The sequence below is a fragment of the Cyprinodon tularosa genome, unplaced genomic scaffold, assembly GCF_016077235.1.
Source record: "Cyprinodon tularosa strain WSP-4 unplaced genomic scaffold, ASM1607723v1 ctg149, whole genome shotgun sequence".
NCBI classification, from domain to species: domain Eukaryota; kingdom Metazoa; phylum Chordata; class Actinopteri; order Cyprinodontiformes; family Cyprinodontidae; genus Cyprinodon; species Cyprinodon tularosa.
The window spans coordinates 108818-135119 of NW_024038320.1; the positions used below are offsets into that span (position 1 = coordinate 108818).

General features: G+C 36.8%; 1 protein-coding gene across 6 annotated transcripts in view; it reads right to left on the bottom strand.

The window, feature by feature from the left end:
• The window catches only part of adgrb2 (adhesion G protein-coupled receptor B2), a 367628-nt gene that overhangs the window by 55125 nt on the left and 286201 nt on the right, over positions 1–26302 (bottom strand). For all 6 annotated transcript variants that reach the window (XM_038279177.1, XM_038279174.1, XM_038279176.1 and 3 more), the window contains 5 exons: positions 25286–25352; positions 13756–13841; positions 8983–9081; positions 4493–4592; positions 3377–3448 (listed from right to left, as the gene is read on the bottom strand). In XM_038279177.1, coding sequence (XP_038135105.1) covers positions 3377–3448; positions 4493–4592; positions 8983–9081; positions 13756–13841; positions 25286–25352 — 424 coding nt within the window. The remainder of the gene's footprint in view (positions 1–3376; positions 3449–4492; positions 4593–8982; positions 9082–13755; positions 13842–25285; positions 25353–26302) is intronic.

Genomic DNA, 26302 nt, shown 5'->3' on the forward strand with positions numbered 1-26302 from the left:
AATTATACCTGAACTTTCTCAAAGAGTCATAAAAAATGAAACCAGTAATAGCAACTAAATATCGGTAAAAAGGAAACACTCACTTTTTCTTTTTTAGTTGGCTGTGGATAAGAATTAGAAATGTTGATGGCTTACAGCCTTTATTTGCCCATTTTGTGTCTTCAGAACTCCTGGCTGACTCAGAATATTTCGCTTTATAAAAGAAAAAAAAGGTTTTTGTTTTTTAGTGTACATGATATTCATTTTTTTTAATTGGGACTAGTTTTGTAGCCTAATATTTATTGTAGTAACCGCAGCATTCTAGTGTGAATCAATTTTCAATTTTGTGCTCCAAGCACACCAGGACTAGAAAACAGCCAATCAGAGAGAGAGAAGGCGGAACCTAAGGCAGAACAACCAATGAGAGTGGAGTTAAACAGCGCATCACAGTTCCATGCGCTGCTGCTTGAAAGGGACAGGAGAGACCAGGCAGAGGAGCTGCGAGAGGAAAAGAAGCCACTGCTGCAACAACTACTGCTGTAAATTATAAACATGTTGCTCACATCCAATTATTGGTAGGGACAATTAGGTCGGTTCAAAACTTTGGTAGGGACATGTCCCTGTGGTCCCTATGCAAACCTACGCCCATGAATAAATCAATCTTGATGTCATGAACCATTAATTAGATTAGAAAAGACACCATGTGACATCAAAAAAGGAAACCTCAACAAATAACTGAACAAGTTATTAGAACCTATCATATCATTCATAGCTCTATTTCTTTCTAATGTCTCAAGCAGCTCATCTTTCATTTCCAAGCAGGTCAGCTATTCAGGTCTGTGCATCAGTGATGTTTCCCTTCTGGTTCGGCAGCTTGCGCCTAATTTCTTCCCTGAATCTGCTACGATCTTCTGTCATTGTAGCCTTTACGTCTTCTTTGAGTTCTTCTACACTCACTGGCCACTTTATTAGGTACCCCATGCTAGTAACAGGTTGGAACCCCTTTTGCCTTCAGAACTGCCTCAATTCTTTGTGGCATAGATTCAACAAGGTGCTGGAAGCATTCCAGCATGATGGCATCACACAGTTGCCGCAGATTTGTCGGCTGCACATCCATGATGCGAATCTCCCGTTCCACCACATCCCAAAGATGCTCTATTGGATTGAGATCTGGTGACTGTGGAGGCCATTTGAGTACAGTGAACTCATTGTCATGTTCAAGAAACCAGTCTGAGATGATTCCAGCTTTAAGACATGGCGCATTATCCTGCTGAAAGTAGCCATCAGAAGTTGGGTAATTGTGGTCATAAAGGGATGGACATGGTCAGCAACAATACTCAGGTAGGCTGTGGCATTGCAACGATGCTCAATTGGTACCAAGGGGCCCAAAGAGTGCCAAGAAAATATTCCCCACACCATGACACCACCACCACCAGCCTTAACTGTTGATACAAGGCAGGATGGATCCATGCTTTCATGTTGTAGACGCCAAATTCTGACCCTACCATCCGAATGTCGCAGCAGAAATCGAGACTCATCAGACCAGGCAATGTTTTTCCAATCTTCTATTGTCCAATTTCGATGAGCTTGTGCAAATTGTAGCCTCAGTTTCCTGTTCTTAGCTGAAAGGAGTGGTACCCGGTGTGGTCTTCTGCTGCTGTAGCCCATCTGCCTCAAAGTTCGACGTACTCCGCGTTCAGAGATGCTCTTCTGCCCACCTTGGTTGTAACGGGTGGTTATTTGAGTCACTGTTGCCCTTCTATCAGCTCGAACCATTCTGGCCCTTCTCCTCTGACCTCTGGCATCAACAAGGCATTTCCGCCCACAGAACTGCCGCTCACTGGATGTTTTTTCTTTTTCGCACCATTCTCTGTAAACCCTAGAGATGGTTGTGCGTGAAAATCCCAGTAGATCAGCAGTTTCTGAAATACTCAGACCAGCCCTTCTGGCACCAACAATCATGCCATGTTCAAAGTCACTCAAATCACCTTTCTTCCCCATACTGATGCTCGGTTTGAACTGCAGGAGATTGTCTTGACCATGTCTACATGCCTAAATGCACTGAGTTGCCGCCATGTGATTGGCTGCATAGAAATTAAGTGTTAACGAGCAGTTGGACAGGTGTACCTAATAAAGTGAGTGTATATCGTGCTTCATTTCGTTTTAAATTCTCTTAAGGCTTTCGAAAGTGTCTTGATACTCTCCAGAGTGTATTGTTGTGAGTCGATGCCAGCTTTCTTCGAGGTAGCATTAGCATCATCTTCACTAGCATCTCCCGACTGGTCACCATAATCTTGTGCTTTAGAGGTTTTCTTTTTGGACTTGTTAGTTTTTGGCATCTTCCCCCTCTAAGTGGTTTTGCCTATGGTTCTGATATTTACTGAGTTAAGAGAGGAGGGGGGAGTTTTAATTACCAACACAGAGGAGCCTGTTTTTATGAGGCAATCTTGTTGCAGCTTTGACCCGGAAGTCCTACATGTAACTTTTTAGGTGTTTATTCTCTTGCTTCTCTTTGGCAAACCTTTGCCATCGTGTGTACCTTGCTTGGCTGCTCTGGTTTATGTTATTCTCAATCAGACTTTATTCTGTCTTGTATCATGTTCTCTGGATAGTAAATCTAATTATCATCTCTCTCTATCCTTCTCCCCTTTTTATGCACAAGTTGGGAAGGATTTATTTTTACTCGTCTCTTGTAGGGGGGGAATTTTCATACATTTACAATAAATAATTCCTGGATTTACTATAAACTGATTCCTGCCACATTTGTGATATTGACTTAATGCAGCTGAGCGCTCGGAGCATTTGAGAATCCACTTATGCCATGCAGCGCGTCACATCCATTAATAATCTCTAGGAGTGATGCCGAACCTGTGTGTTTACCTCGCTCATCTGTTGCTGTTGCGTGAGCTCACATCAGCAACAGATGACATATTAAAATTTATTGAAAAGTGATGACATTGTAAAGCCATTAATTGTGAGTAGTGTGTGCATGTGAGTGTTTGCGTCCTTTTCAAGGGCATAGCAGCACATATATCCATAATGAACCAGGAATGTAGGATGCCTGGGGCTACAGCAAAGACTGTGGAAAAAAAGGCACTGACTGCTGTTCCATAAAACATTTCGGAAAGGCTGTTAAAATTACTTGAATCAGTGAGATTATAGCTCATGGTAATGTTGCATTCTGAAGGGAAGTGCAGCAACAGAGGTGATAAAACGATGCTTTAACCTTCCTGATCTGCTCAATTTGTGTCAAAGCCTTGTGTCATCCTGGAAGAAAGTTGAATCATTCCCAGGCGGCAATGATCATAGCACATACAATCTGATAGAGTAGTATTAATATGAATAAAATCACACAAACTCCAGATACATTTTAATCAGATGGCAAAATGAAACTCACCTCTCTACGCATAGCACAATGAACAGTGATGATGACAAAACCTTGGACAGAGTCAAACACAGCAAAGAGGACCTGTAAGAAAAAAATAGAGCAGTTAGTTGCAGTTAGTTAAAATTTCAAATTTTGACTCAGTGATTAGCTTGGGCAAGTTTATCAGACACCATCTTGCAACAAAGTGTTGTCCTCATCTCTTTTGCAGAATTTATCAGCGCATTCTGCTGTTAACTGAAAGTTTGGTGTTTTATGCCCACCCAGGGATGTTTGCCTTTAAGGCTTAACAAGGCACTGGTATCAAACTATTCCACTCGCCTTTGAAGTAATCCATTTTAAGTGCTGCATTGTAAGACTCTTCTCAACATTATATGGTTTAAAGATTTGTAGAAATATGCTGGTAAAAATTCTCAGTCATCTAGTTCATAGTCATTCCAAAAAAGTAAAAAAAAAACAATCCGCTGGCCTTTGTTTCCAAGTTTGAAGATGTTTTGCTCCCCATCCAGGAAACCTTTTCAATTAGAAATGTCTGGAATTGTTTACTGCACAGTGTAGGGCCAGCTTAAGAGCGCTATTATCCGTTCATGGGTACAATAACTTCAGGCCATTCTTCTAAACCTGTTCATATTTTTACCAAAGTGTTTTTATGACTTTTAAACTGTTCAGTTGTCTGAATAATTGGTATGCCTTAAATATATTAAGCTTTGTTTAAGTTTGAAGCCACATAATCTATAAATACCAATACCCATCAATGCAAATATAAGTGCGATCATATTAAGATTTGCATTTGTCGTTATTTAACAGTTTTTACCAATAAGGAATCTTCAGTCTACTTAGGTTTCTTGTATCTTTTTTGTATCAGAACGATTTAATTTAGAATTGTTTTCACAATATGGAAATAATGTTTTTTGAATTTCCTGCAACTTTTCTAAAGTATACCAAAGGTTAATAAAAAAAAAAAATGTTAACTCATAATGTGTCAAGTCTGTACCTCTTTCAAAGATAGTTTTTCATCATGCTGATGTGTGTGTGTGTGTGTGTGTGTGTGGGGGGGGGGGGATGGGGGGGAGTGTCTGTGTGACTGACAGTAAATAATCATGTTCTTGCTGTTGTGACACACATCACCTGGAAGAGTGTGGAGCGTCGATCAGTTATGGCCAGCACGGCCGACATCCAGGTCAGCGCTAACAGAGGGAGAACCACACAGGAGCTCCACAGGGACGCCCTGTCAGACAGGAAGGAAGGTATGGGTATGGGAGGGGGCAGAAGGAATGAGGAATTATTCAGACTCAAATCAAACAGGGCATCGCTGTTTAGTCCTAACATAGAAACACACAGAGATCAACCACACATTCTTTGGTGGGCAATTTAAAGCAGACAACCACACTATCATTTGGATCACACTTAATATTCTAACTGATGAGTGGAATACAATGTGTAATCATGTCTGAGGTTCTGACTCAACCAAGACTCACAATTACATGGTTTATGGACTTTGATTGCCACAATGGTAGGCTATGAGACAACACAGGCTCAACAGGCAACAGAAGACAGAACAAGACAAAAAAAAAAATGACGGAAAAAAATCATGCAAGCAAACAGTTACAGACTCATACTTTAAATTTGTGAGGTATCAATGGACAGGTCTATAAAAATGTAACCATCTAAGACATGTACAGTACAAAAAATAGATATAGTTTAAATTACAGGTGTCTGATAAATTAATTTTAAACAAGGCTACAACAATGTTAATTAGACCACATATTTATAACATTTTAAATAACACACAATTACAAAGAAATTAGAAACAAAAAAAGTCATTCATTTTTTAATTAAGAAAACAATTCTGGTTGTTAATGATGACTGATCGCCAACATCACTATTAAAATAATAATAGAACTTTATTGATCTCAAATTTGAGAAATTTATCTCTGCATTTTCACCCATCACCATGGGGAGCAGTGGGCTGCCATTGTATGGCCCCCGGGCAGCAATCAGGGGTTAAAGGTCTTGCTCATGAACCCAGAGTGGAGGTAGTGGGATTCTAACCGGGTACTTGCAACCTTCTCAGAGGACAAGCTTACTGCTCTGACCCACTAGGCCACACTCCCCCAACCACGGTTGATATTGATAACCATGGTTGATATTGATAACTGTCTTTTACTACCAACTTTTATCATCAGATGAACATCATGATTGACAAAGCAACCTTTTTAAAACCATTGTAAGCCTTCGAAAAAAATCTGACATTAGCAGGTACAATTTTAGAAGTAATGTACTCTACCCTAAAATAATCTAGTTTTACTTATTGCTCTAAACTCCAGTGGCGATGATGAAGCATTTCAAGTTGTTTAAGGGCAGATCAGTTAACTTTAAAAATAAAGACCAGATTGATGAGATTAAAACTGAACATTGTCATTATACACATGATGTTTAAGGATACATGGAAAATTAACCTATGAACACCTAACAGACAATTAACTCTAATGTGAACTTAAGAGAATGCCTATTTTTAAGAAAATAGTTTGGGGAGATTTTGTTCAAGTTTAATGACATATTAATGTAGAAAGTTCCTCAGAGATTATTGATAAAACTCTGCAGATTGAATTAGGGCAGATATTTAAATATAGCCTTGTCTATACTGGGGACATCTAAAAAATTAGTTAATTAAAGAATAATTACAACAACTAATGAGTGGCTATTAAGACCTCTTATTAACCAACGCAAACTGGTTAAACACAATAAGGAAATTGATATTTAGTTTGTTTTTTAATCAAGAGAAGCATTTCAAAAGAAACAGTTGAAATTTTGTATACAATTTTAATAACTATGCCACCTAGATAGGTAGACTTAAAGGTTTTCAGCATAAGAAATATGCATATTAGTGCTACAGATAATTGTTTCCAACATGTCTACTTTCAAATATACATTTAAATTCAAACCATATTTTATAAGCAGTATAAGTCTACTGCATAGACTGCATAAACTAGAATACTTCAAATGATGAACCGACTCCCACATGGCTCACTGCAAGATGTGCTTCACAATTAGCATTCATGACCATATGTAACGTAACATTTTGCTTTGTTTACATCTTTGTTGATGTATTTTTGCAAAGATTCTTCTAGTAAAGGTAGTAAATCTATGGTGGTAAAAACTTTGAAAGTGCTCCTAATAACTTTTTTAATCTTATCACATAACTTTTTGAGCAAATGGTAGATTTGTATTACAATTCAGAATTAAGTGTCTCCACAGAATAGATAAAAAGCTAAATCAAATTCATTTGCACATGATAATGATGCACAAAAGAACTAACAAAGCTGTAATCCAGCGTCTAATGTGAGATTGTTTTAATCACTTTCTTTTGCTGACGTTTTCATTGAAATTTGTACACAGCTCATGTTATTTGGTTTGTTTCCTTGTTTGCTACATTTTGTAATGCAATAACAATAGAAACAAAAGCAAAATAAAAAAATACAAAAATAAAAGAGAAAATGTCACTAAAAAGAAGATGATGATTGCTTAGGGAAATGGTGAGGAGAGATATGAACTCAATGCATCTATGTTTAGTCTGTTTTTTCAATGTTTCTTTATGCAGTACACATTATCCTTCAAGTTAATATACTCTAGAGCTACAGCTATGTTTTGCCAGAAGACAGCAAACCAGGTTATTTCTTGTAAGCATAATTCAGTCGATAACACAGATCATCTAGTACTGAAGTTGATGATGTTTAGTGAAATCAGATTCATTTGGTTTTGAGCACAAAATATTTTTCAAGACATGTTTTTTTTTTTAACTATAGTTCACGTATCATTGGTTTGAGTACATACTGGCTTTATTTGATGAGAGGTTTATTTACAAAAAAAAGTTAAAGAAATTGCTTTAATGATTGTTTACATTGCAGGTGCATGCTAGTTCTTCCTAATTGTATGTAGTCTTACTGAATCCTAGTAAAAAGTAACATCAAATAATATGAAGAGAAATTTGGAAAGTATGGGTATGTCATGATATGAGGAAAGACAGTATGACCTACTCTATATGTTCCCCGTGGCAATTATTTTTAAAGTTATTAACTATTGTATATATAAATTTTTAATTTACTTTGTCTTTGTTGTCTGAGTTTAGAATTATTATGTGATTAGTTTCTTCCACAGATAATTTGAAAACTACGCTTGTATTAATTTTTTTACATGCTACATATAGTAGTACAAATGTTAAAGAAGCAGTCATTATAATGATAATAACATTACATTTTTTTTCCTTTTGTCATGAAGCTGATTAGGATAAAGTTTCTGCTTATAGTTTTATGCATTTCATGTGACTGATTCTCCTATTTATATTATATTGTACAAATAGAGTTGGGAAAGAAACTATGTGATGAAAAGAAAATTATGTAAAAGAGCATTGACATTGATTGGTCGGTAATCCCGGTTAGAACACTGATCCTTGCATTACAGTCATGTTTTAAATAACGTCACCTTGCAAAATTATTTAAATCAATTCAATTCAGTTCATTTATATAGCATCAATTCACAACACATGTCAACTCAAGGCTCTTTACAAATCCTTACAAATCCCTATGAATCTTCCACATTTGATATCCCAAAAACCCAAACATTAATGCATTTTGCCTGGATTCTATTTGATTAACCAACAGTGGCACAGAGTTATGAATTTAAATAAAGATAATGTATGATTTTTTTTTTTTTTAACATTTAATACACGGGAGGCATGCATCTTCTTTTCAGGCCCTTTAATCTGAGACTTTTAGTGTAGGGATGGTTGTGGTGGTTGGTTTTCTGGTCTATAAGATTGTATTTGTTGTATGTTATAAAGCATGCTGGATTTCCAAATGTTACTGATATCTAAAGAAAGGTTTTACCTCAAATTCTGACCCAAATTCTTTAAGGGAGAATCAATAACACATTCTTTAAAAAAGCTGGTTACTAATGTTTGACACCAAACAAAGTTAAAAAACGAAAAATTTTAAAATTAGTTTTACATGTATTTATAATATTGCTCTCTTATGCATAGTGATAACTTTTGACCTTTACTTTTCATATAATAAATTCATTTGTATTGGGAGATCAAAGCCTTGAAATAAATGTTTGATTGCGGATGACTATTGTCATAATTGGCCAAGTATGTGATTAATTATTCAACGAGTCAAAGTGAATAGATGTTTAAGAGGCATTATTATGGGGGAGTCAGCTGTAGTGCTTTTTGTGTTATTGGAAGTGTTTTGTTCTGTTTTAAGCTGTACCCTTGTTGCTTTATAAATATGTTTAAAGGAACCCTGCGAAGGATTCATAAATAATGTTTGACATAGGTCATATTTCTTAGTACCCTCGAAGGAGAGCTCACTTAGCATCAAAACATACTCTCATTAAACATCATTGACTTGTAGGGCAGGTGCTTTCCTTTTCATTAAACTGCTTTTGCTTCCCAGACAAGTCTGAAAGCTGTTCTGCATCATTACCGACAGCCAGAGATTAAAGAGTGAAGGGTGGAAGTGATGGTGGTGGTGGTGGGTGTAGAGTTGGAGCAGATCATGGAAATTAAGAGAAAAAGAAGGTAAGAATAGAAATAGACACAGAGATGAAAATGAACTAACATAGCGCTTCTGGCCGTCGAGCTGGACATAGCGGTACTCGAGATCACGCCACACTTGGAGCACTTCAGTAGCAGTCGGCTACGCGCCTCCGCTGGGACACTTTAGGACACATACATGCACACACATCACATGTGAAAGGGAAACAGGGAGGGGTGGAGGGAAGGAATATGGAAAAACAAGCAACAGGGAGGACAACAGGTGAAAGTTATGGAAAAATAAGAGGAAAATAATTAGAAAAAGGAAGAAAAAAAAGGAGAAAACGAACAAAGAGAGTGAGTGTGAAAAAAGAAAAAAAATGTGGGGGGGGGGACGAGAAAAGAACAAAAGAAAGTTAAATTAAAACCAGATCTTAAAAACGTAGCAGCAATGTAATACAGTCAGGATACAAAGACTAAATAAATTAAAGCAAGTAGAGAGAATGTGAGAGACACACACTGCATTCAGTCATGTGAATTACCACATCACAGTGACACAGACATGAAGTGCACTAGCCCTGTGGTTCAAATTTATACTCTACATGCAGGTCTGTGTATTATCTGTGCAGCGACTGAGGGTTTATGAGAGAGAAAATTGACTGTTCTAGCTGTGTACTTCCAAATGGCGAAAAGGAGGCTCACACATTTGCCTGTATTGTGGATGAACATTGTGGAGAATAGCTCTGTTCAAGCTATGCTACATTAGCACAGTATCACAGATCATTACCTTGGCATCAACAATAAATACCCCATGGCTTCATAAATATGTACATTATGCCCTTATGTATGTTTGTGATGCTTTGTGTTTATGTAAGTTTGAGATATGTGTATATATATATACTGTATATATATATATATATATATATATATATATATATATATATATGTATATATATTTTCTGACACGCTTAATCCCAAGTGGGGTCGCGAGGGGTGCTGGCGCCTATCTCCAGCTGTCTACGGGCGAGAGGCGGGGTACACCCTGGACAGGTCGCCAATAAATGGAAAGGTTGTTTGATAGCCCTGCAGTTCATGACATACACGTTCAGGAGTCATTTTGATCTGTTGATATAAATGCAAATAACCTTTCATTACACACATTTAAGCCTAAAATCCAAAACCTTTTTAAAAATAATGATTTCTCAGTAAGTTATTGTAATAATCTTAACAGAACCCTTTGCTTTATGAGGATGATAAATTAAATAAATTATTTAGATTTTTAATCAACAAGGCATTAAAGGTGTTATTTTAAAATCTGGTTTGTATTTTTTTCTGAATGTGATTTTTTTTATGTAATTATAAGTTTAAATTCAAACACTATTACACATTTCTTAGTTTTATACATACAATTGCTTGGATAAAAGTGCCCTCGAAGAAGAACCCTTCTATTTTTGCAATAATGTATGTGAACATGACAAAAACCATGAGTTTGGAGGGAGAGGTTTTGAAAACTTGCTTTTGAAAACTGAGTTAACTGTAATTTTTCAAGTTTAAAGGTTACACATATAGTTTTATTTTTTCCCTTAAATAGTGTTTTTGCACATCTGAAATAGGCAATTTTCCATGTTTTCCACAGTTGGCTCTATAGGCTCCATTAATCAGTTCATGAGAGACTATTTCAGGTGAGATTCTCTGGGTGAGCGCATCGGTGTGTAATACAGCAGGCTCTTGTTCACCTGGCTGCTTACTTTGTTTAGTATCCTATGCCATCCTATGAATTAGCGAGAGAAAAATGTTGACTATTTTTGATGATGTATCTCAAAAGACCAGCCACAAGTGTACCTTAAATCTTATCACAAACTCCACGCAACAGGAAGAAAAAAAGCTATTCTCTAGCGTGATAAAAAAAGGGCAAAATTATCATATCTTCGAATGATAAGTCACCCACAGTTAATTTAAATATCAGAGTAACTTCAATAAACAAAAGACATTAAATCTCAGCACCTGATCCTTTGTTCCTTTTTTAAATGGCATGCACAAGACTAGTGTTCTTTCAAATTATCACTACACATTGCAAACTTCTGCAAAATCTCTGCAACTTGTACTATATTCCTTTAGGGCCCTATCACACCTTGCCAATTTAGACACCATATGATTGACATCCCAGAATCTCCTAAAACACTGGCATACGCTGAACTTTATATGCATTTCTTTCAATTTTGGGCATATACATAGTGTATTTATAACGAAACCAGAGCATATGTCCAACGGCAGACAATCTTATGCATAATGCACGGCAGCGTAACGCCCATGAAATGATGCACAAGCCAGTGTCCTGAGGGGGCAACTATGTGACTGGAGGCGCCTTATGAGTAACTTACACTTAACTTATGTCAACAATCAAATAACTTACCTGTAACTTATGCCCCATGTAAGAGCATATGCCAGCATACTTGCTCCCCCGTATGTCGCCATCACATACTTCTTATGCTCATAACTTATACAAACATACCCATAACTTATCCAATGTATGCCAGGGGTTTTTCCAGATTTTTTGTATGTCAGGCAGATGCTGGTCTAAATCATCAAGGTGTGACAGGGGCTTGAAGTCACAAAATCTTGGGAAATGAAAAGGTCATTCAGAATGGGGTCTTGCTTCAACAAGAGCTCGGTTAATGGTAACTTTCTTTTTGGTTGATATTAGCCATATAGACTTGGTGGTCAGTGTTTGATTTGCTACACATTATGCTAGAGCTGGTGGCACCTGCAGAGACAACACATTCCCCCTCCCAACTCGTCACATCTTTGGTTTCTCAGAAGTGTATGGAAAGTTCCTGCGACAGCCTTCAATGAACCAGGCATGTCAGTTATTGACAAAGGGGGTATCCCTATCATGTCGGTATCTGATGTGCAGGGGACTTGACCAAGCTTACTTTTTTGACGAATTGGGAGTGAGACTGTAATGGTCTGAAAGGTACTGTACGCTTGGGCCAAACCTGCGTCAGTAATCTCAGACAATATCCAGTTTATGAAAGAAAACCAACCCCCTTTAGGTCTGGGGTCCCCTCATTGTGAACTTTAACTGGAGAGCTTAATAAAGACTGGGTGTAGGCAATGTTGGTCAATGTTGTCCTCCAGTGCCACCATCCTGCTGCTTTTACATGCATCCCTTCTTGAGCACATCTGAAACAAATGAATGGTTAATGCCAGGCTTCTGCTAAACTTACTAACATGCCCAGGAGGTACTTTGTTTCAGGTTTGTTGGAGCAGGGATGCATGCAAAAGCTGCAGGATGATGATATCTGACACTTTGTTTACCCCCAGATCTACTAAGCTTGACATTGACAAATGCAGCTAGATCACAAAACACCAGTCTTTAGTTTTTCCGACAGATTTTAAATACATTTCAAATAAAAAGAAATGAACACAAATGAAAAATGATTGCCTGAGATTTTGTATATGTGTTTCTAAAATTAAGACTTCTTTGTTCAGCACTGTGTCTCTGATTTCCTTGTCTTTTTCCTCAACTCCTATGATATTGCAATTGCTAACAAAAAATGGAAATGATATCACTATAAAGAATTCTTCATAGAATGAAGAATTTTATGGACAACCCTGAGCATCCTCTTTAGAAGGCTGTTAAACGATCTTCAATCAAAGGCCTCTTCAGATCCAGTGTAACATAAACCACAAAAGAATATCCTTCTTGCCTTCAGCTATTAACACATACAACAACCTATAGAAAAAAAAAACAGGATTTAACTTCTTCTGGGATCAACAAACTATTTTTGATGAAATGAAACAAATCCAGATGTCAAACCGGCCCCTAACCATACACAATAATGTTATTGAATGCTTTTTTCTGTTTTATCCATATAAAAGAACCATATATTGCTGCACTTACAGAAACAAGTATGTTGATGTATTTTAGTTTCAGCATTGCAGATGTGGTCAGTATGGTTGTCCACAACAAATAGTGAAATAGTACAAACCGTATCAATGTGCTGCTTGAAATAAACTGGCTGGAAATATGTTGAAGAATAAGAAGAAGCTATGAACATTTCAAAGATCAAGAAACAGCTTAACCTGTATTTGCGTTCTTATGGCATTTACAGAAATATTACCACAAAAAAAATAAGATTTTTATCTCGTTCACATCCCCTGGTAGCAAAAGCTAATCAGCCCCCCAGAGAGCTAGCCTGTACAGTTATAAACAAACTATCAATTTCAATTTGAGCAATCAATGCACATTGAGGAAAATGCAATGAGACAGAAACAAAGAAAAAAGAAGTCAATGGAATCAATAGATGTGAAAATTAAAACATGGGTTTTTATATGTGAAAGCCAATGAGATTTCTACTCAGAATTGGAAGAGATGATGAATGCCTGCTAACAAATTTGCATGCATATCACACGTGTGAATATATTATATGCATTCATGCTTTTTAGGTCTATCTATTTTATTTACTCTTGTAGATTAGATTGCCAACTGCCTGTGATTTTTTTATCTCTTCCATGCTCATCTGCTTCACCCCACTGAGAGAACTAGATGGTTACCGTTTGTGGAGGTGATGCCGAGATGCATTTCAGAGAGCAACAGCACATAACAGATGTCTCGTCATCTCCTTGCCAAATTAGATAATATTTTCTGATTTTTGTAAACGGAGGCACAGGTCTACAAGTAGACGCATATGTGGAGAGATCCTTGGAAGCGTTTGAGTTATTTGCCAGGAAAAAAATTTTCTGACAGAAGGCGAAATTTGCCTAATATGGAAAATCTGCTGTTGGTTTTAAAGCAAAAATATGTGTAAAGGAACAAGATAGGAGGTGTGCATGTGTACTATTTAAGTTAACTTACCCTGCTCGCTGCTTTTTAGATTTGTCTGAGATGCCATCACGAGACATGAGTTTGTTGAACACCACAATCCCAATCAGCATGTTTACCTGTTAGATGTAGAGAGAAGACAATAGCATATTAGCCACAGAAACTAAGGTGGTTGCTCTGTTTAATTCATGGTAAACATACCACTGTCTGGGTAAAAGACTTTTGACATATCCTAACTGGGAAAGTAAAAGCTTCCATGTAGCAGCACCATTTGCCAGGTTAAAACAGTTGTAAAAATATCGAAATAAATAGATTTATACAACAAAACACAATAAAATTAATAAATATGTCAACCAAATGTACAATACATACACAAGTTAGGACCAAATTAATGAATGAATAAATGAATAAAATAAAAGACACAAACTACAACAAAATAACAAATAAAAACGTGAATAGATGGATCGAACAGAGTGGTGGAAAAATGAAATAAATAAACAATATATGAGCAAATCATTTAAAAGCTTTTATATTTTTCACTATGGAACATATATATGTATATTAAGATCAACTTTAAAGAGCTAAATAAAGGATGGCTTTAAGGGAAAAAAAATCATCTCTTAAAAAAAAGAAAATTCATGATCTTTTCTAAATAAAAGAAAATTTCAGATGGCTATGTTCAAAAATTAACAAAACATTTTTTTATGTGTTTGAAAATGGGACACCGATCCCTTTACTTACTTGAGTATCATTATTCTTATTTGTATTTTGAAGTCATTGTCTGTATTTTTTTCTCATTTTTTTATTTGCTCAGAAAAATAGGTTCTGGCTGAGATAGAAAATAATATCCATGGTGGTACTGAACATAATAATATTAATAATAATAATACATTGTATTTGAAGCGCCTTTCCAAACACCCAAGGACTCTGTAAAACAAACATTATGAACAATAAAGTTCAAATTAGTTTTTTAGCCTTGATGTAAATAGAGGTAAAGTACCACTATTGCAGATATCAGGAGGGGGTCAGTTTAGGAGCAGAGCAGGAAAAAGCCATGGCGATGAGGTGGAATGTGGCTCAATAAGGTGGATGGGAGAAGAAGATGCAAGGATTCATAAGGGAGTGATAATCTGAGGGGGATCTGAGACATACAGGGGAGCAATATTATGGCTGACCTTAAATGTGAACAGAAGGAGTTTGAACTAAATTCTGAAGTAACAGGGAGGCAGTGAAGCTCCTGTAAGACTGGAGTGATGTGATGAAGTGAGAGGCTTTTGGTAATTCAATGAGCCACTGAATTCTAGACCAAATGAAGCTTATGGATGGATTTCTGAGGAAGGCCAAGAGGAAGAGAGTTGCATTTGCAGGGAAAGAGAGGGACGGAGACAATAAATGTTTTGTAGGTGAAACTATTATTAATGTTGGAGGTGAATGAAAAAGTGCAATGCAGGATGACACCCAGACCCTAGACCTGAGGAGAGGGAGAGAGAATTGAACTGTCAATTGAGAGACAAAAACAGTCACTCTTGGATAAAACTGATTTGGTTTCTAACATCTCTGTTTTGTTTAAATTTAGGAGGTTAGAGGTTAACCAGGCTTTTGTTACAGTAAGGCGGTAGGTCAGGGATTATGGTATGAGTAACCAAAAAATAGAGAGGGGTGTTATCCTTTTGGAAATGAAAATTCATATTTATTTTCCAAAAGATGTCACAAAGGGGCAGAAGCTAGATCATACTTGTATCAGCTCACGTAGTCAACTGATCTCTCCATAGAGCTAAAGCTTACCATGTCGCCAACCAGCAGTCTATGGACTGAACCAACTCCAACTCAGCGCTAACGTGTCCTGCCGAGACCTGAGCGCCAAAGTCTTAAATTAATTGTATCAATAAAATTCTTCTAATTTTCTTTTTCCTTCCGTGTGAGTTTTTCATATTAAAATGATAATTACTACTTAAGGGGTCACTAAAGGCAATTTGTTGCACTGGATTTTATTTAAGAAAATCAAAGCAAACATGGCCCGAGCAAATATGAGTCATAATTATCATTTCTTTTGCACACTAAGTACTCATTTCTATAAACTTTACATTTTAATAATAGTAAAAATGTTCTTCTATCATACAAATTCCAAACCTTTTTCTGATGTACTACAAAGTGATGATTGTGGTTAATTATAAGGTCTATGAGTACTTTTTGAAGCATTGTAAAAGTTTTATTGTCCTCTGCAGTTTATTTGAGGAACCATCGCTGCTTACTGAAAATTTCTCCACTCACGGCTAACAACAAGATTTGAAGCATCACATTGAGGGAGTGAGTTTTGTCATGCTGGTCATGTCTGGCACCATCTCTGTGAGTCAGCATCATCCTGCTCTGCTATTTGCTCAAGGCCAGGTTCATTAATTAGAGAAGAGTCCAGCGGGAAGGTCGCTGTGTTTCTATGCCTAAAGCCTCACTCTCATTACAGCTGTTTGTTAGAGCAGAGGCCCTAGTGACAATACCATGGGGCTGGGCGCCACGTTGCAGCTGCGATTTGGAACATGCTTCGACATTGTGATGACAGCAGTGGAGAACAACTAAAAACAACCAAGAAATAAAAATCAACTCTTCTAGTGCACAGCAAGGGTTTAACCAGAAGGGCGCTGTTTTTCATTTCTTCTTCGTAGTAAATGTTTCACACAATAAGCGCCCCCTATGGCCCAGGCCTGCTACTAGAACAACATCTTCCAAGGGCTGCAGGAGCTCCACCAACTCCTAATAAATCTCCTTCAAATCAGGATCTTCACATCACTTCTCTATGATACCTCCATGTATCTACATGTTGCCCCTGACTCAGATCTTAATAACAACATGTTAAATATGCAGGCAATACACAACTATAGATTGCAATGTATGTAGATGACATAAACTCAATATGCCCACATTTTACCCAACTGAAATAAGACACAGTTTACATAATTTATGGACTAAAGAAGAGATCTCAAAAATAAGAATACAGATTTAGCTATTGCAGCTAGAAATTAACAATCAGGCATGGAGTCTGGCTGTAGTGATGGACTCGGACTTGAACCTTCAGATGGACATCGAGTAAGTAACTAAGTCGGCCTCTATTAACTCAAGAACATCTCCAGGATTAATGGACTAATCTCCAAGCAGAACCTTGAACAACTTATCCATGAGGTTATATCTAGTATAACTGATTATTGAACCGGTGTTCACAGATCTGCCTTAAAAATTTAATTGGACAGCTGTATCTGATCCAGAGTTCTGCTGTGTGGGTCCTCATCAAAACTAAGAAATTGGAGCACATCACCCCAGTTCTAAACTCCTTACACTGGCTCCCAGTCTCCCACATAATAAATTTTAACATATTCTGTTGGCCTATATACCATTGAATGACTTAGCAACAAATTACGTTACAGACTTGTTGTCAGTATATCTACCACCCTGACCCAAGTTTTCTGGCCCAAAGTTACACTGCAGCACTAAAAATGGAGAAGCAGCTTTTAATAATAAGAAATAAAATGTATTCATGTCACATTTGAGAAATTTACCTCTGCATTTAACCCATCCCCTCTGGTTAGCAATGGGCTACCATTGTGCAGCGCCCTGGGAGTAGTGTGGGGGTTAAGGGTCTTGCTCGAGGACCCAGAGTGGAGGCTGTGGGGACCAAACGAGGTACTTGCAAACTTTTCAGAGCACTGCTCTAACCACTAGGTCAACAACCCCACTTTTTTCTTTCTCTTTATGCATTGGTAAAACGATCCAGAAATAAGTAAAAAAATTCTTAAATTAAGTGTATTTACCCTTGATCTGAGTAGGTAAATGAGATAATTTGCCAACGGAATTAGTATTTTTACTCTTAAAATAAGATAATTAGATAATATCCACTTGAAATAAAATGACACAATTTTTTTTTTCTTATTTTCAATCTAAATTGTCTTGTTCCAATGGCAAAATGTCTCTTTTATCTCCTCAATTCAATAACAAATGCACTAATTTAAGAAAAAATTACTTATATAGATTTTGATTTTTTTGCAGTGTAAAAAAAATTCGTTTTTATGCTAAGCTAATATGGGATAGACTTTAAGAATACTGTAAAACTACTGAAACCATAAATTGCTATAAATACAGATGAAATATATTTGATTATGTCATGATCTGGCCTGTTTGCTCCTCCCTAATTAATAATTCCTCTCACCTGCCCTCTTCCTTCCCTGCCTCAATTATAATTTATTCCCCTCACCTGTATCCTCTGTTTTATATTCAGTTCAGCCTGAGCATTCAGTGCCAGATCATTGCTTGTCTTTCTGTCAGTCTTTCTGTTCAGTTTTATTTGGTTCATGTCCTGGATCCTAGCAGCCAGTGGAAAGAGGGTTTTATTGTTTGTCTCGTCTCCTGATCGTCCATTGTTCCTCCCCCACAGAGTCCTCTGGGTTTTGGCTCATTATGTGGGGAGGTTCAGTTTTTATCAAAGTAAGCCTGACTCCAGGGAGGAGACCAGTTTAAAGTCCTGCTTCAAGTTCCTGTCCTGTCTCGGCCACCCTCTTCCACTGAGCCTGCCTGTCTGCACCTGATCCTGTCTGTTCCTGTGCGTGACCACCTGGTCATGCTTCTGGTCCCAGTCAGACTCTGAACCCTCCTGGGAGCCTGTGGATGCCTGGAAGTCTGGATCCTGCCTGATCTGGATTCTGCCTGTTCCGTCTGTTCTGGATCCCTCACCAGGATCGGCTTCCAGCATCACCTCTGGGACTGCAGCACTGGGGACATTCGTGGTCTGGACTGTTAAACCAGGTAAGTGACCAACACAGATAATCTTCTATCAGTTGATCGTGGTCACTTACCTGTGTTTCTCCCCTTAGAGTGTCTGAGACTGGGCGGTGCCCCGCTCCCCGCCTGCAGTGTCGGCGAGCCACAGCTCCGCTTTTGTTTTGTTTTATTTATGTAATAAACGTTTTGAACTTTCCTACTGACTGTCTCTCCTTGAATACTAGGTCCATCTGTCCGCGTTTCATGACAGATTAGTGACCTTTGATTGTGCCACATAAAGGTTATTCATTAGTTATCTTCCTTCCTTCCTTCCTTCCTTCCTTCCTTCCTTCCTTCCTTCCTTCCTTCCTTCCTTCCTTCCTTCCTTCCTTCCTTCCTTCCTTCCTTCCTTCCTTCCTTCCTTCCTTCCTTCCTTCCTTCAATATAATCCTTCAATATAATCTTATTTTAATTATTCTCTTTTTAATATTTAGGTTTGTCTTACTGCAGTGTACTTGCAGTGTACTAAAATGTGTTTTTTTTTAATAAACTTGTCTTGCCTTGCCAATTGTTGATTCAATTCAGTGGTTAGGAACATGTCATAATAAGATAAGGTAGTTGTCTTCAATCACAATCTGATATAATTTCAAAGAAGACAAGGAATGGGAAGAAAGGTATCATAATAGTTTCCTTTCAAGCCTTAATATGATTTAATATGAATATTCGCAGCCATGAACTTGTGTTCATCCTTATAAACCCCCTACCAGACTCTCCTGTCAGAAACGTTGATAGAAGCATCCATATCCTGTCAGGACACATATGAATCTGAGCCATATTTCATTTTCTGACATGTGCACTACAACAAGAGTGACAGCGTCTGTGTCAACCAACAGCATCATAAGTAGTGGCAACAATTACCATCCTAAAATGTAACACATTGTAAGCACAAGTATTAAGCTTAATGGTAGGAGTCTCCACCCCGGGATTCATTTAGTAGAAATTATCACAGCTACATACAAAAACAGACAATTTATACCCCACTGAGAAACAATTATGGCACTCCATTTTGCTCTAGAACTGGGTTTAGGTAGGTGTGCATAAATATGTCCATCACTGAACTTGGTAAAAACAACATTCAATATTCATTGCTACAATTTTCCTTCTAAATTTATGGTGGAGAGCAAGGTTCAATCTTGGATGCATATAGTACAGTGACTCATGCTCCTAAAGTACACATTAGAAGCAGAGTTTAAAGGGCTGCAATTCACTGCAGAAATGTAAGAAATTGCCAAAACCTCTTGGTATACAATATATTTATGTGTTTCAGGGCTGACATTTATAACTCAGTGCATATTTGTCCCCTTAAAGGAACATTAACACGTATGCACACATGTCCCGTTGACAGTGAGATGTGAATACGACAACTTGCATACGTGTTAATGTTCCCAGCTGTCAAGCATTAATGGAAATCAGGAGGTAGCTTTTTAAAATATAACGTCAGTGTAGCTTAAGTTATATCTGAATAGGAGCCTTGCTTAAAATTTTTTTATGTTTGATTCCCATAATAAATGTACACAGTATACTAAATACATTTAATGATACTTCTTAAAAATAGGATGTGAAATTGTTTTTTTGGAACAATACTAAATGTAAGTAACTTAAGTAACCTGCCCTGCACTGTTCACTGCGGAAAGGGATGCTATGTGTTCCTCATATGAATATAGTCACCATGCACTCTAAATTCCTAAGTGCCACTTTCCCAATATAGAGAAAGGGGTGCAAGAGATCCCATCTTTCCCAACTTTTTATTGCTATATGCTACTTGAGAGCTCTGTTCGATTAAAGGAAATTTGTTTGTTAATGTGGCTTAAGGTTAACATTTTTATTATGAGATTCTGATCACCTAATATTACAGTTTAACTTTGCTTCTAATTACAGTCAATTCAATCAAATATAACTTATTCTGGGTGACTTTTATGAAATATTCACACAATACCATGTATAAAGTACAATAGACTAATCAAAGTTCGTAAAGCAGATGAGCACATCCCACACAGCCAAACACGCTCCAGTCACATAAATGACATGAAGTCCCAATTTCACCCTTGAACCACACTTGAACCACCTAAGCAGACTTACTCAAAGTTCACTGCCTGGCCAAAGGAAAAGTCACCATCAAGACCAAAAAGAGAGGTCATAGAATTTGTCTTCATAATCCTCTGCAATGTCACAAGATTTATTTTCACCCAGTTTGCATTAAAATTTCCCTAAGATCTTGCACTTGATCATTGCACAAAACCTTCTCAAGCACATCCCAAAGAGTCTCAATGAAGTTAAGGTCTAGACTCTGCCATGTCTGATTAATGTGTGAGAATCCTGCTCCCTGAAACCCTCTTTCACAATTCAAGCTGATGCCATCACCTAGGGACATGACAATGTCACCGGGCTACTATGAACTCATGCTTAGAACAATGGCTAGATGCTTAGAACAGATCAGTACAAAGATGTGACATAATTTTCTCCAACTGAATATAAAAAAAACTGAGGTAATAAACTTCACACCAAAGGTGGAGAGATCCAGATCACAGCTTCGGTTACTACAGCTAGAAACCAGTGATTATGGCTGAAATATCGGTATCATGATGGACTCAGACCTGAACCGTCCGAGGCACATAAAGGCAGTTACTAAATCAGCCTCATCACCCAAAGAACATTTCCAGGGTGTCCAAGCGAGAACTAGCAAACCTAATTTGAGCATTTATCTTGAGAAGACCACGTCTTCTCAAGATAAATGTGAGTACACAGTTATAAGGACAAAACTGTGTCCTTATAAGTTTGCCAAAAATAAAGTCCATCGGAAACCTGCAGCTGATCCAAAACTCTGCTGCCCTTGTTCTCACTAGAACTAAGAAAGTAGAACACATCAGCCAATCTAAAGTTCTTACACTGGTTCCCTGTAGCTAGAGGTTTAAAGTAACAAAGTACAAATACTTTGTTACCTTACTTAAGTATAAATTTTGGCAATCTATACTTCAATGGAGTAATCATGTTTAGACAAATTTTTTATTCTCCTTACATTTATTTGAAATTATCTCTCCTTTCTACTTCTTACATTTTCATAATAGGCTCATTAGTTTTTTTATTTAAGCTTCATTTTCGTTATGGTCTGTTGGTATTGGACTTGGTCACTGTGCCACATTGTTGTTACCAAAATAAACAGCTTTTCAAAGGGTAGTTAGTGAGTTATAAAAGTTATAAAATAAGAAATTTAATTATGAGGAAGGGTAGTTCAGTCCTTCATTTTCGTTATGGTCTGTTGGTATTGGACTTGGTCACTGTGCCACATTGTTGTTACCAAAATAAACAGCTTTTCAAAGGGTAGTTAGTTAGTTATAAAAGTTATAAAATAAGAAATTTAATTATGAGGAAGGGTAGTTCAGTCCTTGACGTTTTTTTACTGCATTACTTTTGCTTTTATACTTTAAGTACTTTTAAAAATTTTACTTTTACACTTTTACCTGAGTAAAAAGCTTTATTTGATTCTCTAACTTCTACAAAAGTGTTTTTAAACAGTAGGATTTATACTTCTACTTGATAAGAAACATTAATAATTTTGACACCTCTGCCTGTAGCTCAGAAAATAGACTTAAAAATCCTTCTGTTGGTATATAAATCATTGAATGGGTCAGCACTTAAATACATAACTAATTTGTTGTCAATGTATGCATGTAATGTAGTTCTGTACACCCAGAACTAGAATTAAACAAGCGAGAAGCAGCATTCAGTTCCTGCTCAGATCAGTATATTTAGGTAATCAGCAATCATACTGTTGCTGAACTTAATCTCAACCAACTACAGAAACCCCAAATCATAGCGCTGTCCCTATACGTAGGCTTGTACAATAGGCATCAGGCCTATTGTACAAGCTTCTTACACTAATGCACCCATCACTCAGGAACAGCGTAAATCTGGACTCATCAGACCATGTGACTAGGGCTGCCACAACGAATCGATAAAATCGATAAAAATCGACTTTTAAAAGCGTTGGCAACGAATTTAATCATCGATTAGTTGTGTCGCGCGATTAATGCGTCATCCGCCGCCGCCCTCATACCGGGGAAGAAAAAAAAATATGGCGGAGCGAGTCAGCGCCGCAGTTGCAGTGTTGCCAACTCAGCGACTTTTCAGACCCCTCCGGCGACTATTTTTTTAAAAGGCGACTAGCGACAAATCTGGCGACTTTTTTACTCCCCCATCCCAACGCCTTTCTCCCTCTCCCACAGGAATCCCTCTCAGCGCTGCAGTCCGAGCCGCAGGATTTTAGTGAGGAGTTTACCCTCAGCGTCCAGACTGCAAATGAAGCGCGCATGCCCCGGGATTGACGGCGCAAATTGATCACAATAATTAAAATAGCCTGCGCTTTGTAAAGTGAAAAAACTCGTAACATGCAACTTTTGTAAAAAACAAATGAACATGGCACGGAAGCACCACTGTTATGACGCAGCACCTGAAAAGAAAACACGTTGGAGCCTTCAATGGCAGTGAAGAGAGCTGATCAGCAGGATGAGTAACCATGTTTGTTTCATTTTAAAGTGGGGAAACGTAAGTTAGTTTCTCAGGTAGCTCATCTGATGCTTTCCTTAGCTTGTTAGTAGGTTACAGACAGTGATAAGGTTGGCTACTTATTTTACTTTTAATTTCATTTGAATTAGCTTAAGCAGCGTTTATATTTTCTTTATAAATAAATAAATTTGCAAATTATGAGGGCAAGGCTTTTAAAGTTTAAATCTTCTGGCAAAGATAAAGTAAAGAAGATCCTGCAATTTATGGAAGTAAAGCAGAATAAAATCCAGCAAGATCAGTAATATGTCAATTAATTATATGCCACATTCCCATGTAAATATCTGTCTTTGGAGGATGTGTTTTTTAGCACCCCTAGTTCTCTCATTTTTATTCCAAATACAATTTATAATTTGAATCACAGGGCTATTTTTATCTCTATGGTTCAGTATTTTCTCAAGTAGCAACTTTAACTGCTATACTTTCCAGTCTTAAAAGGCAGAACTCTTCTAGTCTAAAAAAAACTCATTTGTTGAAATGGGGGGCCTATTGTTTGAACCCCTTAGAGGCTTTTAAAAACAAAAATGTCTCTTTTTGCGCTTTATGAAACAAAGTACCCTATATTTTGTGGATGTACAGCTACATTTCTCATGTAGGTTTGCGTAGTTTTAAAACAAACATTTATTTTTCATATTGCACCAGTACAGTTAATGAGAAACCTGTACTTGTGTGCTTGTTTGTTCCGTCTAAAATGTTTATTTTGAAATAAAGAGGTTAATATAAGAAAAAATATTTTGTGTCCGATTCATCGATTAATCGAAAAAATAATCGGCCGATTCATCGATTTTCAAAATAATCGTTAGTTGCAGCCCTACATGTGACCTTCTTCCATTGCTCCAGAGTCCAACCTGTATGCTCCTTAGCAAATGGAGGCCTTTATTTTTCCATTTAGCCTCATGATTAGAGGTTTTCTTAATGCTACACTGCTTTTGAGTCCCAACCTCTTAAGGTCCCTTTGCATTGTGCTTGTAGAAGAGCTCTTACTTTCAATATTAAGCCTTTCTCAGGATTCTACCCTTGTTTTCCTCAATTAGATTTCACCAAAACATTTAAGTGCTTGCTGATCACAATCGTTCTAGAATACTTTATAGGGCAACGTTTTTTCCTAAAACCCGATGGATCCTCCACTATTCTCCCAGTTTTTAATAATGCAATTGACAGTTCCATTACCTAATTTTGGAAGTTTCTACTTAGATATTTTTTTCTGCTTGATGTATCCCAAGGATTTACACTTCTGAAACAAACTGACATCTTTTCCACTACCATAGGATTTGTTGTTTGACACAGGCATGTAACAAATGAGAAGCAGACCATTGCACCAGTTGTGATTAAATAACTTGCTGCAATCTAAATCATAATTGGCCATTCATTTATCCAATATGAGGCTTGTACCCGTTTGCTCATGGATATTGGGGTCTATAGACCTGTTCCTACCTGGCTTGGAGGTTTACTCTACTTATTGGTCTGCATAGCTTGAATATATATATATAATTTTTTATTAGTTATTTTACTTCCTTCTAGTTTTTGTGAGTTGCGTTTGTGTTTCTACTGCAAATATGGCCATATTAAAAAATATATTATATCAAATATCAACAAACACTGAACAATGTTATTCACAGAAGTTGTGCATGCAAATCATACTGTAATATTTTTCTAGAAAATGTACATCATGATGAACTTAGATCCTATGAAATACTGTTTTCACTTTTGTGATAACTTGACCAAATCTTTAGGCATTTCAAAATCTCCATAACATGAATTAAAGGTCCACAGGTCTCAGTATAAATTTAAATCCAATATTCTCATATATCTCACTTTTTCTAAATTTGTCAATTTAAGGATACAAAAAAAAAAAAAAAAAAATATATATATATATATATATATATATATATATATATATATATATATATATATATATATATATATATATATATATATATATATATATATATATATATCATTAATAAGGTAATATATTACAAATAGCTGATATTAGATTTAAATCAGTAGACAATATAGATTGGAAAATTTAAGGATCATACAAGGTGCCAATTGAACATCATCACCAAAACTAAAGTTTCAAGGTCTGTCATGCTGATGTTGTCCATTAAAATGTGCAAAGATAAGGCTTTAAGGCAAACAATCCTAGGGACAGTTAGGATCAAGCTGAAATAAAGCATGTAACAATGGACAAACTCACCAGAACAATAACAGCAGCAGGACCAACGAAGGCATAAAGCAGGCCACCCTCCAAAGACAACCAGCAGCTTTAGAAAAACAAGGAAAGAAAGAACAAATTAGAATTAGAACAAAAAAATGATTAAACTTTAAACAGCAAATCTAATTTAATTAAATATAATTGTTGTAGGTGTCAAAATAGTGGACAATTCACTAGCATAAAAAAAAGAATATAACCAAAACTTTATTTACTGCAGGTTAATTTTCATCAAATAAAGATATGTTAATGCGAAAACAATAGACAAGCATTTGATTAAGTTCAATTTAATCAGAAGCAATCCGAAACAAACTGTGTGACTACTTGGTATGTAATCACTTTCCACCAGTCATGTTACTCAATAGCATGTTTATATCTAAGAGGAATTTAGAGAAATTGCGAAGAACGTAGTCACACAGATGTCTTTTACTTGTAGCTATTACTTATACATCCTCATATAAGGGTCAGGCATACCACTAGACAAAAGAATCCCAACATAATATCAACCCAAGGTTGCTGTATTTAAAGTTATCTGTATGGTTCCCTGGTTTTATAGACTTCTGTTAACTAATGTCACCAATAAACCTCCAAAGAGAAAGCAGAAACTATCTGTAGAATCAGTTAGAAAGTATTTTATCATTTAAGAGCAAATGCCTACTAACTGTGTTCTAGCCTTACTATCAGAGCAGGCCTTAATACTTTCTGTTTGAAAGATATTTCAGATAGAAAGGTTGTTATTTTGAAATAATGTTCAGCATGATTTTCGTCACAAATAACCATGAACTTTATTTGAATTAACATTCAATACAAAGTTGGAACTGTCATAAAGGTTTTTTAACATTTCATTCAAATGAATCACTGTGACCTCTTCCTTTTATTAAAGTAAATATAATACAGTATTAGAGAGAGAGATCCACTGCTTTGCAAGCATAGGAATGACAGGCTGTTTGAGGCACGCAGAACTGCGGCCCCTCCCCACCACCAACGTATGCCATTTGCTAC